The sequence below is a fragment of the Ochotona princeps genome, chromosome 1 (assembly GCF_030435755.1).
Source record: "Ochotona princeps isolate mOchPri1 chromosome 1, mOchPri1.hap1, whole genome shotgun sequence".
NCBI classification, from domain to species: domain Eukaryota; kingdom Metazoa; phylum Chordata; class Mammalia; order Lagomorpha; family Ochotonidae; genus Ochotona; species Ochotona princeps.
In genome coordinates, this window is record NC_080832.1 from 37,552,418 (window position 1) to 37,567,319 (window position 14,902).

The following is a 14,902-nucleotide window of genomic DNA, read 5'->3' on the forward strand; positions in this document are numbered from 1 at the left end:
ATTCGCTTACATATTAACACTGGCCCCAGGATTTAGTTCTGAAATCTGAAGATATTTTTGTGCAAAATGGCAAGAACAAATTCCTTTCTTTCAGAAGATTACTGTAGCCGTAAGTTACACCATAGCTTTTAAAGGGAGGAATTAGAGAATAGAAAATTGTATTTCAGGTCCAAGGTGGTGTGTTCACAATGAGAGCAACCAAATGAAGTACCTGGATCTCATGATATTAGCTTTGCAGGAACATTTTGTTTTGCTTTGTTTTGTTTTGTTTTGTCCAGGTCACCACTGTAGTGCATAAAAATTTACTGGAATAATGAGCCAATGAAGAACTGGCGTGTTACTGGGTGAAAACATCTAATCGCAAAAATAAAAGCAAATACAGTAAGGAAATTTCAATCATGTTTTGAATCTCCATACAATGTTCTGACTAAATCACCTCAATTTAATTCATGAGTGACATCAACTGATGACCGGACAAAGAAACATGTTATACATACATAATAGAATACTACACAGTCATAAAAAAGAATGAAACCCTGTTTTTTGCTACAAAATGGATGCAACTGGAAGCCACTGCGCTCAGTGAAATAAGCTAGTTACAAAAAGATATATACCACATGTTTTCTCTGATATGTGGCAGCTAATACAGAACAAATAAAATAGAGACGGAATGCAATGGTCACTTTGTGACAGGATTGTCACTTTTGGTTGATGTTTATACTCCAGGGAAAATGAGGTCTTGTCTTTCTGCCTGTTGAATATTATGATTACTGACAAATTAAGCCTACAAATATAGAGTGGATTAAAACTATGTCTGTGCAAATACAGGTGGAGTCCAGTCTCTACAAATCTCACTACCTGGGCGTGTTATTCAGCATGGATTAAGCATTTATGCATGGCCTAGCAAAACTATATAATTCCTGGTACTTATTATCCTTTTTATCCTATTTACTTTAAAAGCAGGATAATATAAAATGAACTGACTGTAACACATTTCACAGATTAAGAAACCATGAATAACAGTTTTAATTTGAAGAGGAATTATTGGTTCTTCCCAACAACAAAAATAATATCTCAGTATTAGGAAAGAAAAAAGGGAAAGGGACAAATTCAATATTTTCTTTAAATAACGAAATGGACAAAATCTATAGAATATAATCACACATGAGAGGAATTTCAAAATGGAAAAATGAAATTAAAAGGTAAGTTCAGAGTTGGACATTCGGCCCAGGTGTTGAATTGTTGGCTGGAATGTCCACATCACATGATGGAGCGCCTGGTGCTGTTCCCTGATTCTGTTTCCAGAGTCCAGCTATCATGAATTCTGGGAGGTAGTAGCAATGCCTCAGTTATGTCCTTCCCACATAAGTACAAGTTCTGAACTGAGTTATCAGATCCTGGTTAGGATCACAGCAACAGCAGACACTCGGTAAAGGAACCAGCAGATAGGAAATATATTCGTTTGTCTGTCTGTCTCTCTCTGCACTGTCCTCTGTCTCTGTTTCTCACTTTTTAAAAATGTGCCTTCTGATGCAAAAAAAAAAATCCGAAAATTTATTTTGTAATACACATTTTCCAAGACCTTCCGGAAGACATTTCATATGAATGAATCTTAAAAATTTTTGTGCCAAAATAAACTTATCTTGTAATTCAATTTTACAGATGTCTTGAACTATTCTCATATTAAGTCTCTAGAAAGTGCTAGCATCTATTCTTAATAGCTTCTCTTAAGTTACTTAGGGCAGGGTTCCAGTCTTATCTGAAATTAGTCCAGTGCATGCCAGGAAGTATGTATTTTATAACTGTCCAATCATTATCTAATTGCTTAATACTCACAGTTCCATTTTTTTCAAATCAACAAATTATTTTTAAAGACTATGGAGTATGGAGTATCTTATTTAATGATTCATATTTCCTAGAAATTTTCATTCAATTTTCCTGATGCTGAGGCCTGTTATTTCTATGATTCTGCAAACAGAAGTCTTCATGCTGCTTTCAGGGCTGCAGCCAACACTGTAGATGGCCTGGAGTAGGAACTGATGCAAAATGAAGCCACAAATATAAATGCTGGTTGTAACACCAACAACCTTAACGCTTACAGTACCCTATCAGTTTAGCATTACTTTGCAGATGACACCATGCTTTTCACAGGAATGTTTTGTTTTCATAGACCCCAAACTATGGACTGATTAATAAGGAAGTCTAAAAAGGTTTCAATAAATTCTGAACAAAAAAGGAGGTTTTAAGAAGTCTGAGTTTAGTAAAGGAAACAACGTATATGCAAATAAATAAATACTGTAAACATATTCAAATACAATAAAGCTTTAAGTAGTCAAATCTCTTTTTAGCTATTTTGGCTCATAACCAGTTTTGGAATGGTATAGTAACATATGCCTGGGTCTAATACCCTGTCTGTTGTTCTCAGTATGAAGCAATTGACCTTGTTCTTAGAAAAGATGTTGCAAGGTGTGTAGATACTGTTGCTTGTCACAACTGGTGAAGTACTACTGCCAGCTGGTGCACAGAGGCCATAGTGCCACTAAACATCCTGTAACTTACAGGATATCCTGTACATACTCACCTCCCACAAAGAATCATGCAACCTAGAATGTCAACAGTGAAGGCTGTGAAATATTGTACAAGACTAATAAACACATGGGATACCTGCATCTTGTATCAAAGTGCCTGACTGAGTTCTGCCTCCACTTCCAATTCAGCTTTCTGGTAGTGCACCTGGGAGGCAGCAGATGATGGTCCAGATGCCAGGCTTCCTGCTACCCATATGGAAGACCTGCATGGTGTTACTGGCTTTTGGTTTCAGCTTGGCCTAGCCCCAGCTGTCGCAGTGATTTGGGGAGTGAGAGGATAAAAGTCTCTCTCTGCCTATCAGAAGGAAGGAATTGAGAGAGGGAAGGTAGAGGAAGCAATGGTTTATAGTCAATTTTTAAATTAGTACCAAAAATAAAAGTAGGAAAGGCTGGGATCTCTTCAGGTGCGTAAGTGGAGTTATGGAAACTTTGCAAATCTACCAGACATACAGTGGTCCTCCTCAGCTGACACAAGCACAGCGGAGACAGGGAAGATTTAAGGTTGTCATGCACTTAATCCTCAGTGAATCTGAATTTGTTCACATCAGCATACAGGTATACCCCAAAAACTGCCAGCTTCCTTGGAAAGGTCTTAGGTAGACCTTCGGACCATTTCTATCAAGAAAAATAAAACGATTTTGTATTTCGGTAGTTTTGAACTACTTAGAACTTCTAATATCTAGTATCTACAGTTGAGAAATGGGGGTCAGTATTGGGAATCGACAGGTTAAACTGCCACTGGCAACACTACCATGTCAGAACACAGGTCCCAGTTCTGGCTGCTCTGCTTCCCATCAGGCTCCCTGTTCATGTGCTTGGGAAAGCAGAAGAGGAGGGTTCAAGTCCTTGGACACCTGCACACATGCAGGAAACTCAGAAGAAGCTCCAGGTTACTGGCTGCACCTTGGTCCACTCCTGGCCATTGCAGCCATCTGGAAAGTGAACCAGCAAAAGGAAGTTTCTTCTCTCTCCTTCTCTGTCAGTAACTCTGCCTTTCAACTAAATAAATAAATACATATTTTAAAAATGTTAGAAAAGAATATTAGAGAAGAATTAAGGGCACTTGTGCTAGAATCAAAATTGTTTTCTTGTGCCCAGGTATATAGTGTGGTTGAGTGAGTTGAAGAGACCTATTTAAGGATAGCAGGTGTCACATCCATCAGGTCTATAAGATGATACTGAGATTTACCAATACAGTCAACCCACAGGTGGCTTCACTTGCTGCCAAAATGCCAATGCATGCTGGAATACATGGAATAGAAGGGCAGATTCAGTCATGGGCAGGCAAGGAATCTACAAGTTATCAGAGTGAGAAAAGCACCATGTACTACTACAACTCGCTCCCCAGAACGACAACTGCTGAGCTTACACTGGGAAGAGCTGCACAAATTTAACACAAAATCAACTAATTTCACACTGTGTACTGTGAGGTATTGGTGGGAATTAGCTATAGTATTGCTCCATTTGTCTCTTTTTAAACTAAAACGTGAATTCCTTTTGAGCAAGATAACATGAAAATACATAAGGGGACAATTACCACAAAATTTCTTAACCTCCACATAAAAAAATCTATTATGATTAATACAATGTGACATAATATCTGCAAAAAACTACTTGCTAATTAGTAAGTCATTAAAGATTGAAAAGCAAATATTCAGGTATTTGCAGATAAAAAAAAAAGTCAAATGAGTCATAGGCACTATAAAATAAAGAATAATAAAAGCAACAAGTGACCTGCTTTCTAAAACTCACAAGGAGCACTTGTATAAGAGATCAAAGACAAGTACTATTTCAGCATTAAGCATTTCTTCTGGGTTAAACAATGACAGTAAAATGATTCCACTGTGAGAATGCTCCAATTATTCCACTACAGTCCTAGGAGCACATGGTTCCATTAAAGATAACAAAATTGAGAAAGTTTTTCTTAACAATAATACATTTCCCAGAAAAAAAGAAGATAACTCGGATGGTAACTTTTCTGATAGAGAACAAAAGTTTACAATAACCTATACTGTGTTAAAAGATTCAGTGTTCTGTTTTCTCAGATTATTCTGAGTTAACCACAATCTGTAAGGCACTGTGTAGCTGTGAAATGCTAATTCCACAACTTCCATTTCCATAGGGCTTAGGCAACTGACATTGCTTCTTATTGAACTTTTTAAAACAATGGAAAAAGACACATACTTTATTGCCCCTTCCTTTAGTATCCATGGTTTAAGTTCTCAATGAGACATTCTGGGATGCAGACAGTTAAGGCAATATTTACAAGCATTCTACATAAGAAGAATGTGGTATAAGTTTAATGTCCATATTGCCATGGATTTGTTTTTAAGACAAGACAAAACTATTAGCAAATTAAGTAATAAAACCCTGTTATTTTTCACAGCAAATGTAATTTGTTAAGATGAGACAAATCTCTTGGTGGGAATTATCATTCCGGGTAATCATCACCAGAAGGTATGTTCTGGCTTGGAATTTAATGTGCTTTATGAGAATTCCAGCTAAGGACGCTTGTTGGGTGCACTTGCTCTTGGCAGGTATACCAGCCAAAAGCTTGGCCCAAATGATGATGTTAAATGACTAGTTGGGAAAATGTAATTATATGTGAGTTTAATCATTTTAAAAACTAATTGCATGGCTTCAGTAAAGTTGTTTTAATTTTATCATAGATCAAAGAGAATTTTTTTCTAAAATGATTACTTCCTAATTATTTTTACGATGAAGGCATTGTCAATAACGGACTGCTGAGTACTTTCTGTGCCACTATCCCTGTTATCTAAGATGATATAGCCAGTAATATGTCTGCAGTAATTCAAAATATGAATCCTCTGTACTCCCACAGTTCAGAGTAGTCAACATTATGGTAAAGAACAGAGTTAGCCTGCAAGTTCACCAGTAGTCAAATCAATCAACAACACTTAGCATATATGATACACACAAAGGAATATTAGCCATAAAAGATAATGACACTGTGTCCCCTGCAGCAAGATGGCTGCATCTGTAGGACATTATGTTAAGTGAAAGAAACCAGGCACAGCAAGACAAGTACCACAGCGTCTCACTACTGGTGGAATCCAGAAGCGGTGAGCTCATAACAGTGGAGTTGTGGTTACCAGAGGTTGGGAAGAGCAGTGGGTAGGCAGAGCTCAGTTATTCTGGACAAAAGTACCATTACGAAGGAAGAGCAAGTTCTGGTGCTCCACAGCGGAGTGGAGTGTCTTAATGCACAATTACTTATTGTCTATGTCAAAACAGCAAGAGGGAATTTTCAATGTTCCCAACACAGATATATACAATGTATGACATATTCATTATTCTGATTTGATCACTGCAGGTTCTACACATGCATCAAGGTATCATATTGCATCTCATAGGTATGTATAATTATTATGCATCATTTGAAAAAAAACCCCACAAATCTTTCACAGGGGCACAGCCCATCAATCCTACCAGGGAAGAACAGGTCACATTTCTCAAGTCGCTGAAGCTCAGGCACTCCCTCCATAAAGCCACAGAAAGTTTAGTTCTTTAGATTAAAAGCACTTCAAAAACTATAGTCATGTCCCCCTTCATGGCACTTTAGAGGGTTTGGATCTGTTCCACGGTGTTCCTTATATTCTCAATGGAATGGCACTTTCCATTTCCGGCTTTTGAGAATATGTAAATCTTCCTTTATCTGAAAATCAGCTGAGTAGACTGTTATGATGAATGTGGTTTAGTACACAGTAACTGATAACGACCTCATATTTGCTATTTTACAACCACCACTGAGCAAAAAGCACTCAAGCAGGATCCTCCTAGAGAGTCTAAATCTGATCATTAAGAGGAAAGTCTTACTCAAGAAAGTAATTAAGCATTTTAAGATGAAGAAGAGCAAACTGCAGTTCAAACCTGGCTGACAGTTTCTGCTCAAGCCCATACACACCTCTCCCGTGGAACAGCAAACCAGTACTCTGGCTGCTTCCGTCGCTTGCCATACTGCTGGACCATGGCTGCAGTGTGGGTCGCAAAGGACTTCCTCATTGGTTTTCCCACTTTGATGCACAGAAACATGGGCGGGCTCTTGCTTTTTTCTTCTTTTGATGGAAGTATATCTGAATCACACAGGAAAAAAAGTCTTCCTCAACATCAATAATACTGGTGACAGGAAAATACTGTAACTTACAAGCAGTATGTGTAGTGTCTAATCCCCTTTTAATGATGGAAAGTGAAAGCCTATGGACGAAATACCATAAACACTGCATCACCATGGAAACACGTGAGACAACCAACCCAACAGCAAATGATGGAGCATTGCGACAATGCACAAGAACATGGAGTAGTGATTGGCATACAATTTAGTTTTATACTAAAAGCAAAATCAAAGTAAAAAAAAAAACTTATTTGAAAAATTTTTTTAAATGAACAATTATTCTTTCAGACATCAAGAATTTGACATCATAGTTCAGTTTCCAAAACAGACACCCTTCCTTGCTATTTTCCCAACTAATGGTATCAATGAAGATATATTCTGTTGAAAAATAATTCGTAAATAATTATACTAACTTTGGTATTACATGTAAAAGTTTTAGAAAAGCAATATGAAGACATTAAAGAAAAGCAGCTTACCTTCAATAGGTACTTGAATTCTTTTTAACAGCCATAACTGAATTTCAGATTTATTATCAGTTTGTGCACCTTGACAGCTATTATCCAGAGCAACTTCCAAAGAGGAGTCAAGAGATTCTTTATTCACATTTTCTTCTGTGGAAGGGTCCAGTTTCAGTGGAAGTGGCCCTTTCTCTTTGATCCAGCTTTTACCTGTCTCTTTATTACTCTCAGCTGAGAGATCGCCTGCCTGGGGAAGAGTACTACTAAGGGTGATGTCTATTCCCAATGGCTCAAGGCTTTTGCCATCACTTAATTCTGCCTTCTGCAAATGGTCAGCTAATTGTGGTCCTTCTTTATTTTTATTTAGGTAATATTCAATGAGTTTGACTTTATCTAGGTCTTCGTGAATGTTCAATGTATTTTCCATCTGGCTCTCTGGGGACCCAGACTGCTTGTCTACTTCTGGCATTATATCTTGCTTCTCACATGTTTCTAAGTCTAGGGCCCCCTTTAGTTCTGCATCACTCTCCGTTCCCGAAAAGTTCAAGGCTGACTGAACCTGCATTTCCATAGCAGAATGCATCAGCGGTGATTCAGCTTTCTTTTGTTCTGCTGGGTCAAGAGAAAGGCACTCCTTTGAGGGGTCTCTTTTGTCCATTCCACTCTCAGTTTGAGAAGAAAGTTCTTCCAGGTCAACAAAATCATCATCTTCCCCTACAAGGGAGTTTTCTTTGGTCACAGATTTAAATGCAGTTTGAGTGTCAGAAGGTTTCTTGGCAAGTTTTGTCATTGTGGGAGACCCACTGGTTGTCTCCCTACAAGATTCTAGTTTCTTCAATTTCCCTGACACGTAGTCATCTGAGGACTTGGTAGGTGAGTATTCTGTTGACTTTTCCAAAGGTTCTGTTGATCTGAAATCTGACATAATGGTTCTCTCTCCATTCTGCTGCCGTTTTTCCTTGCTGATGGATTTAAACTTACTGAATGGATTGATATCCTTCTCTGAAGCCAGGTCTTCCCATTCTCCAGGCCTGTACAGAGGACAAAGATCCTGAGGTAGGTCACTGTTGGGGGAGAAATGGTGGATGCACATGGAATGTTAAAAATGAAACAAAAAACAAAATGGAGGAAAGGCAAAACACACAACCAAACAAAAACCACAAAAACTTAACCAAAAAGCAAAATACAAATAAACCGCAACTTAAAATGTATGTTTACTTGATATCAGGATAAGAATGCGAAATCAACAAATAGATTTCAAAGTGAAACAGAAGTCAACTAAGGAAAGTGAATGAATGATGAGGGCTGCATATCCTACTGCAGACACGTGGATGGTTGTGCAAGTTGTATATGAATGGAGATGTTGTTAGTGAGATCTTTATTTTTCAGAAAGGAAAACACAAAGAAATGCTTTCATAGCAACAACTCAATTTCCTTAAACATTCAAAGCTACTATTTGTATTAAGTAGGAAACAACTACATAATTCTGAATATCTCATTGACTTACTTGCACTACATAAAGTGACAGATGTTGGGCCCGGTGCCGTTGCCTAGCAGCTAAAGTTCCCACCTTGAATGCCCCGGGATCCCATATGGGGCCGGTTCTAATTCTGGCAGCTCCACTTCCCATCCAGCTCCCTGTTTGTGGCCTGGGAAAGCAGTAGAGGACAGCCTAAGGCCTTGGGACCCTGCACCCACGTGGGAAACCTGGAGGAAGCTCCTGGCTCCTGGCTCCGGATCGGCACAGCACCGGCCATTGCAGTCACTTAGGGAGTGAATCATCGGATGGAAGATCTTCCTCTCTGTCTCTCCTCCTCTCAGTACATGTGACTTTGCAATAAAAGTAAATAAATCTTTAAAAAAAAAGTGACAGATCTTGAGCACCAATTTCAGGCTTCCTGACTTAGAACTCGATACTTTCAATAACTGACACCCTGCTCTAATGAAAGAGTTGCAAGAGAGATGAGAACCACAGAGATAGTATACACAGCATAGATATATAGTAGTAGCTCCAGTTCACAGTCTAAAAATGTACTGAAAAGTAAACCTTCTCAAAAAGCTCTTGTTTATAATATCTAAGCTTATTAACATCTCCTTTTGTAATAATATTTTGTTTCATGGCAGTAGGGCAAATGATTTACCAGCTGAATCGATTATCTTTAGATGCAGCCAATTTTTTTTTAAATTTATTTGAAAGAAGGATAGGAACATCCCATCTCCTGGTTCACTCCCAAATGCCTGCAACAGCCAGGGTTAGGGGCCAGAAACTAAAACATGTCTACCACACAGAAACTCAACTACTGAGTCATAACCTGTTGCCTTCCAGGGTAAGCATCAGCATGAAGTAGGAATTGGGAGCAAAGCCAGAACTCAATGCAGGCACCTGGTGCAGGACAGGGCTAACCCAAGTGACCTCACAACTACTGAGGCAACCTGTATCCAGCTGTTCTTCCTAATAGATAAGTCACCTTCTAGATCTGATTTACATAAAAATGTTCACAACCGTGTTCCTAAGTTTAGAGTAAGTGGATAAAAACACACGTTTTACAAGCTCTAACTAGAAATACGTTACATAATGCCACATTTCTATTTACCATTCCTACTAGTAGGCTAATGTGGGGCTAAAATACATAAAAATCATTTTCAAAAAACATTTTAATATCACTATTATTTTCTAAAAAGCTTAGGTCAATTTCAGGTACTTTATTTTATCCTGGTTTGGAACAAATTATGACAATAAAACAAAAAACATTAAGTAACTCTTCAGTTACAAGAAGATTGTCTACCTGAATCTATTTTATAAACTACTTGAATGGAACGCACTTGCTTATTTTCAGCAGAAAACAAAAGCCTAGATGTATGTCAACGCCTGTTACATGTATTATTCAAAAACCTCTTTAATTCATAATCCACTTCCATTCAATAAGCATTCACTGAGTCCTTAAGTGCCACTTTCTAAAATATGGGTGTGAATCACTGAGCACAATCTCACATTCACAAAAATGTTTATTGAAAGATATGTTACCTTTCCCTTACTAAGCAAAATGCTTAATAACTCAAGCAGAAGATATGCAACAGTACTACTTTACCGGAAGCCAAAACTGACAAAATAAACAAATAAATAAATGCCCCTGCTGTTTGGCCACCTGCTTCCAAACTTAACTATATCTTCACAATGTCCTATTCTTCCCTCTTGTTGCAGAGAACTTGGTATTTATTCCTGCACTTTCACTTTCTGGCCTGCTGTTTCTCTCAGCATCCTGGGCAGGTGAACATTCACTCACATGAGTCCTCATGGAATGCTTTGTGCACTACTGCATTCACAAGGCCATTTAATTAGTACTTTGTCCAGGTGTCTGCTGCACCCATTAGAATGCAAGTTCCTCAACGGTCACCTTGTTTCATATTCATGGTATGAAAGATGCATGCACTAAGATACAATAGAAGCTGCACTCACATAGACAAAAATATTCACACAGAGCAATGAGCAGAGTTTCAGATACAAGCTGCAATTTCAAATATGACAACCTATGCTTAGCCAGTGTTTCCCAAGAGTTTGTAGCAGTGCTGCAAGCTGAGCAATGCCATTAACTCCATTTATAGAAGAGGAAACAGAAGCACAGTACTGAGGGGCCCAGGCAGGTCACAGAGTCATAAGAGGCAGTAGAGGTAGGGAAAGTCAGACCGGGTGGCTCCAGTCCTACTCATCACACACTGTTGCCCAACCTGCTATCACCCCATAGGGCTCTTATACGGACTCCCCTGCACAGCAGAACTCAGACACCAGCCTCATGTCTGCATCCTTGGGAAAGCTTCCACACTTGGATTTCAGTAAGGACTAAGAGATTCAGCGGCTAAGGACTGCAGGCAGCCAGGGAGCCTGCTGTTACACACTGCTGTAGACACTGTATCTTGGGTTTGTTTCCTGACTACTCCTTTTTCTTTCTCTATCTCCCTTTTTCTTTCTAAGAATCCCAAGAGCTGTTTCCACTTGCACGGTGAGGGCCTCCTGCCTTGCCTCTACCTTCCTAATCATTTCCTATTACTAAGTGCACATTTAGTGATTATTCCCATGATGGACATTCATAGAGAAACAGACACACTGATAACAAGGCATTCAAAATCAGGTTGATCTTGCAAGTTAATATTCCCCCAGTCTGCTTAACTTTTTTCACTGAGAGAGCGACTCCCTCTTTAAAAAAAATAAATTCAGCTCCATATGAAAAAAGTAATCAGCATTAAAGGAATATTCATCTATGGTTCAGATTTAACAAAAGAAAAGGAATCACTATGTAAGGCAGTCTGGTGGTAATGGTTACCACAGTGCTTACTCAAACCTGTCTTCTGCATTTGGAAGACGGCCTCTTCCGGCATTTAGATGAAGAGGAATATTGCTCCCAGAAGGAGGATGTATTAAGTTCCTGGTCACCAGATTAAAATTCTTTACAAGAAATTTCATTTCTTTCATAAGCTCATTAAGAGCACGTATTGTGCAGCCACCACTGTGGTGTAGCCTGTTAAGCCACTGCTTATCACACCTGATCCCCATACTGGAGTACTAGTTTGAATCCTGTGTGCTCTGCTTCCAATCTAGCTAGCTGCTAATGCACCTGGAAAGGCAACACAAGATGGCCCGAGTACTTGGGCCCTGTCATCCATTTGGATGCCCAGGATGCACCTTCATACTCTCGGCTTTGGCCTGGTCCAGACCCACTGTGTGGAGATGGGGAAGTGAGCCAGTGAATGGAGGCTCTCTCTCTCTCTGTCTTTCAAATGAATAAATAAGTAATCTTTTAAAAAATCAAAGGACATGCACTGATTTTTGGAAAAACAAGGCAAATACTATCTTAGATGCTGGCTTTCTTGCTTTTGCCCTTTAACCTTTCTATGTTAAACTCTTCCCCATCATACACTTCACCGATTCCACCTCTTCTTTTCTGTTCTCTTCAGTGCACAAATTTCCCAGCTTCAAATTCACCTCCACACGGATGCTCAGCCCTGCTAATGCACTGAGTTGCTAACTCTCCCCACACCTCCCCATGTTAACTGGGGAACAAAGGAAGTGCCTTACGATGGCAGTGCATCTTTGATCTTCATGTGGGAAATGTCATTGTAGAGGGCAATGGAAACGACCTCTTCCATGGGGCAGATGAGACCATACTCCTCACATCCGTTCTCAATAACCAGGGGATCGGACTTGTGCGGGTCAAACATGATGTTGTTAGGAGTGACAATCATGACGCCTCCAACCACTCCCTGCAGATGAGAGGAACAGGACAGAATCACTTCAGGCAGAAATACTTCTAGCTCCCCAAAGCCACAGCTTTCACTCTTGGTGCTCTTCCATGAGACTGTGAACCTTGGCATCCTTAGTGACAACCACATCCCCATGATGAGGGCTGGAAAGACAGGCTGCATCAATGCCATGTTGGGTGGGGTGGAGGAGACAGGACTTACTTTGTGTGGCAGCCTACTGAGCCTGCTTCCAGCACAGCTACTATGGCAGCATAACTGTAGCATTATTCTGCTTCCCATAGGCATGTCTCAGATCTCAAGTGATTGGACTGCAAAATGAGAGCTTCGGAGCTCACTCAGCAAGTGTTTGCCCTTGCGCTGTCTAAGAGTCACAGCACCAGAGAATAACTTCAGCATTTTCCTCTAGAATGTTGAGAAAGCCCACATGCAAGATTCAACATATATTTGAAAATGACATTTATGCAGCCAAACAAGTATAGCTGAGCATAAGAATTAAAGCAGGGCCCAGCAAAATGGCTCAATTGGCTAATCCTCCCCTTGCAAAGAGTCAGGATTCCATAGGCACACCAATTTGTGTCCCAGATGCTCTATTTCCCATTCAGCTCCCTGATTGAGGCATGGGGGTAGAGGGTGCAGTGGAAAATGGCCCAAAGTCTTGGGACCATGTACCCATGTGGGAAACCTGAAAGAAGCTCTTGGCTCCTGGCTTCAATCAGCTCAGCTCTGGCCATTGCAATTCTTTAAGAAGTGAACCATCAGATAGGTTGTCTTTATCTCTGTCTCTCCTTTTGCTTTTCCAATAAAAATAAATCTTTAAAAATGGAATTAAAAGCAAAAAAAAAGTAGGAGATGTCTAGGCTCTGTGGGGTTTGAGGCTTGGGCAGATTACATTATAGATGTCAGTAGCCAGACGGATATTAGCTACTAGGGGCATGCAGCAGGATGTAATTGGTTTCCTTTTGGTAAATAATTTGTTTTGATACTCTTAATGAGTAACAATTATCTCTATAAAATATTCCATATTCAAGCTCTGATTGTTCTTATTTATGAAACTCATAATTGCACATCAATAACATTTTCCTATTATCCGCAAGCTGACAGAAAGCCTCTACTGTGAACACAAGCTCATAAGACAGGCCCTTCTTCAGAGGCTAAAATTTGGATTTGTTATTTGTAAAACAGATAAGAAGATTAAACTGCTGATGCTGGTGTGGCATTTGAGCACTGGTTCGAGTCCCAGTTGCTCTACTTCTGGTCTAACTCCCTGATAATGCACCAGCAAAAGCAGCGGAAGAGGGTTCAAGTATTTGGGATCTTGTACTCACATGGGGGATGTGGATGAAGCTCCTAGTTCCTGGCTTCATCCTGGCCCAACCCTAGATTTTGCAGCTATTAAGGGAGTGAATCAGTGGATGGATGAACTCTTTCTCTGTCTTTCAAATCAATCAATCAGTATTTTTTTAAAAATTCAGCAACCAAAGTGCTGCAAGGATGACAGAGCAGAATTTTAATACTAGAACTGCTAGCATCAACCACGTAAGTTGAAGAATTAAAATTTCCACATTCTGTGATAAGCTCTTCACACAAATCATCTTTTCATGGCCTAGTCCTATTAGAGTTGGCCTGAATTCACACATATGTTTCAGTCCCAAGGGGGGTGGTGGGGAGGAAGCAGGGAAAGGCCCCAGCTAGTGTTGTATACCCGTGGGCTGGACCTGGGTCTCACACATGCACTTGTGTCCCAGGTAAGTGGACAGGTAAGGTCCCAGACCTGTACGCATGCCAGAGGACAGGGTCTATGATCTTGGCTCTCCGGTGGGCAGGTAGAGCTCCAGGCCAGCATGCCACCTCACCAGTAGATTGGGGTTGGAAGTCCTGGCTGGAGAACCCAAGAGCTCCCAGGCACAGGGACTACGGACTGCTCAGGGAAGGAGGTATAGGAATGTGAGGGAGGTAGAACTGCTAAGGGAGGTTGTTGCAGGTGAGGAATGACTTCCAGGGGATTTCCACCAAAAAGGCCACTGAAGGGACTGAAACTGAGCAGGTTGGAGAGGATAAGCTGGAGGACCTTTCTGGGTCAGACTAATACATCCACCCAAGTGGGAGTCCTGAGTTGGGCCAGTTAGCACCGACCACTATTGACTACCCCCTACCGGTGCACACAAAAGCTAGAACTGGGGGCCTGCCTGGCAAGGATACATCACAGTACCCAGAAGTGAGCATAGGAACAGGGGACGGGTTATGTTAGGCTGGGCCATGACACTAAACAGCACACGAGAGATCCAGGTCTGGGGGCAGATTCTGTGAGGGATATGTGGGTCCACCCCTGTGGAACTGTAATTTCTGCTGGTTTGCTTAATGAGCTGGAGGTGGTGATGGGCTGGGTTAGATAAGACCATGGAACCCTCTGACTCACGGGTGCTAGGATTGGGAACAGGCCAGACTGATCCAGACTACAGCATCCCAGA

At 40.4% G+C, this 14,902-nt stretch overlaps 1 protein-coding gene across 5 annotated transcripts in view; it reads right to left on the reverse strand.

Moving 5' to 3' along the window:
• Positions 1 to 14,902, reverse strand: part of NCOA7 (nuclear receptor coactivator 7) — a 161,951-nt gene that overhangs the window by 38,434 nt on the left and 108,615 nt on the right. For 4 of the 5 annotated variants that reach the window (XM_004587221.3, XM_058678105.1, XM_058677990.1 and 1 more), the window contains exons 8-10: positions 12,250 to 12,434; positions 7,197 to 8,242; positions 6,514 to 6,682 (exon numbers count right to left, since the gene is read on the reverse strand). In XM_004587221.3, the coding sequence (XP_004587278.2) occupies positions 6,514 to 6,682; positions 7,197 to 8,242; positions 12,250 to 12,434 (1,400 nt within the window). The remainder of the gene's footprint in view (positions 1 to 6,513; positions 6,683 to 7,196; positions 8,243 to 12,249; positions 12,435 to 14,902) is intronic. The other variant, XM_004587222.3, reaches the window with a different exon arrangement.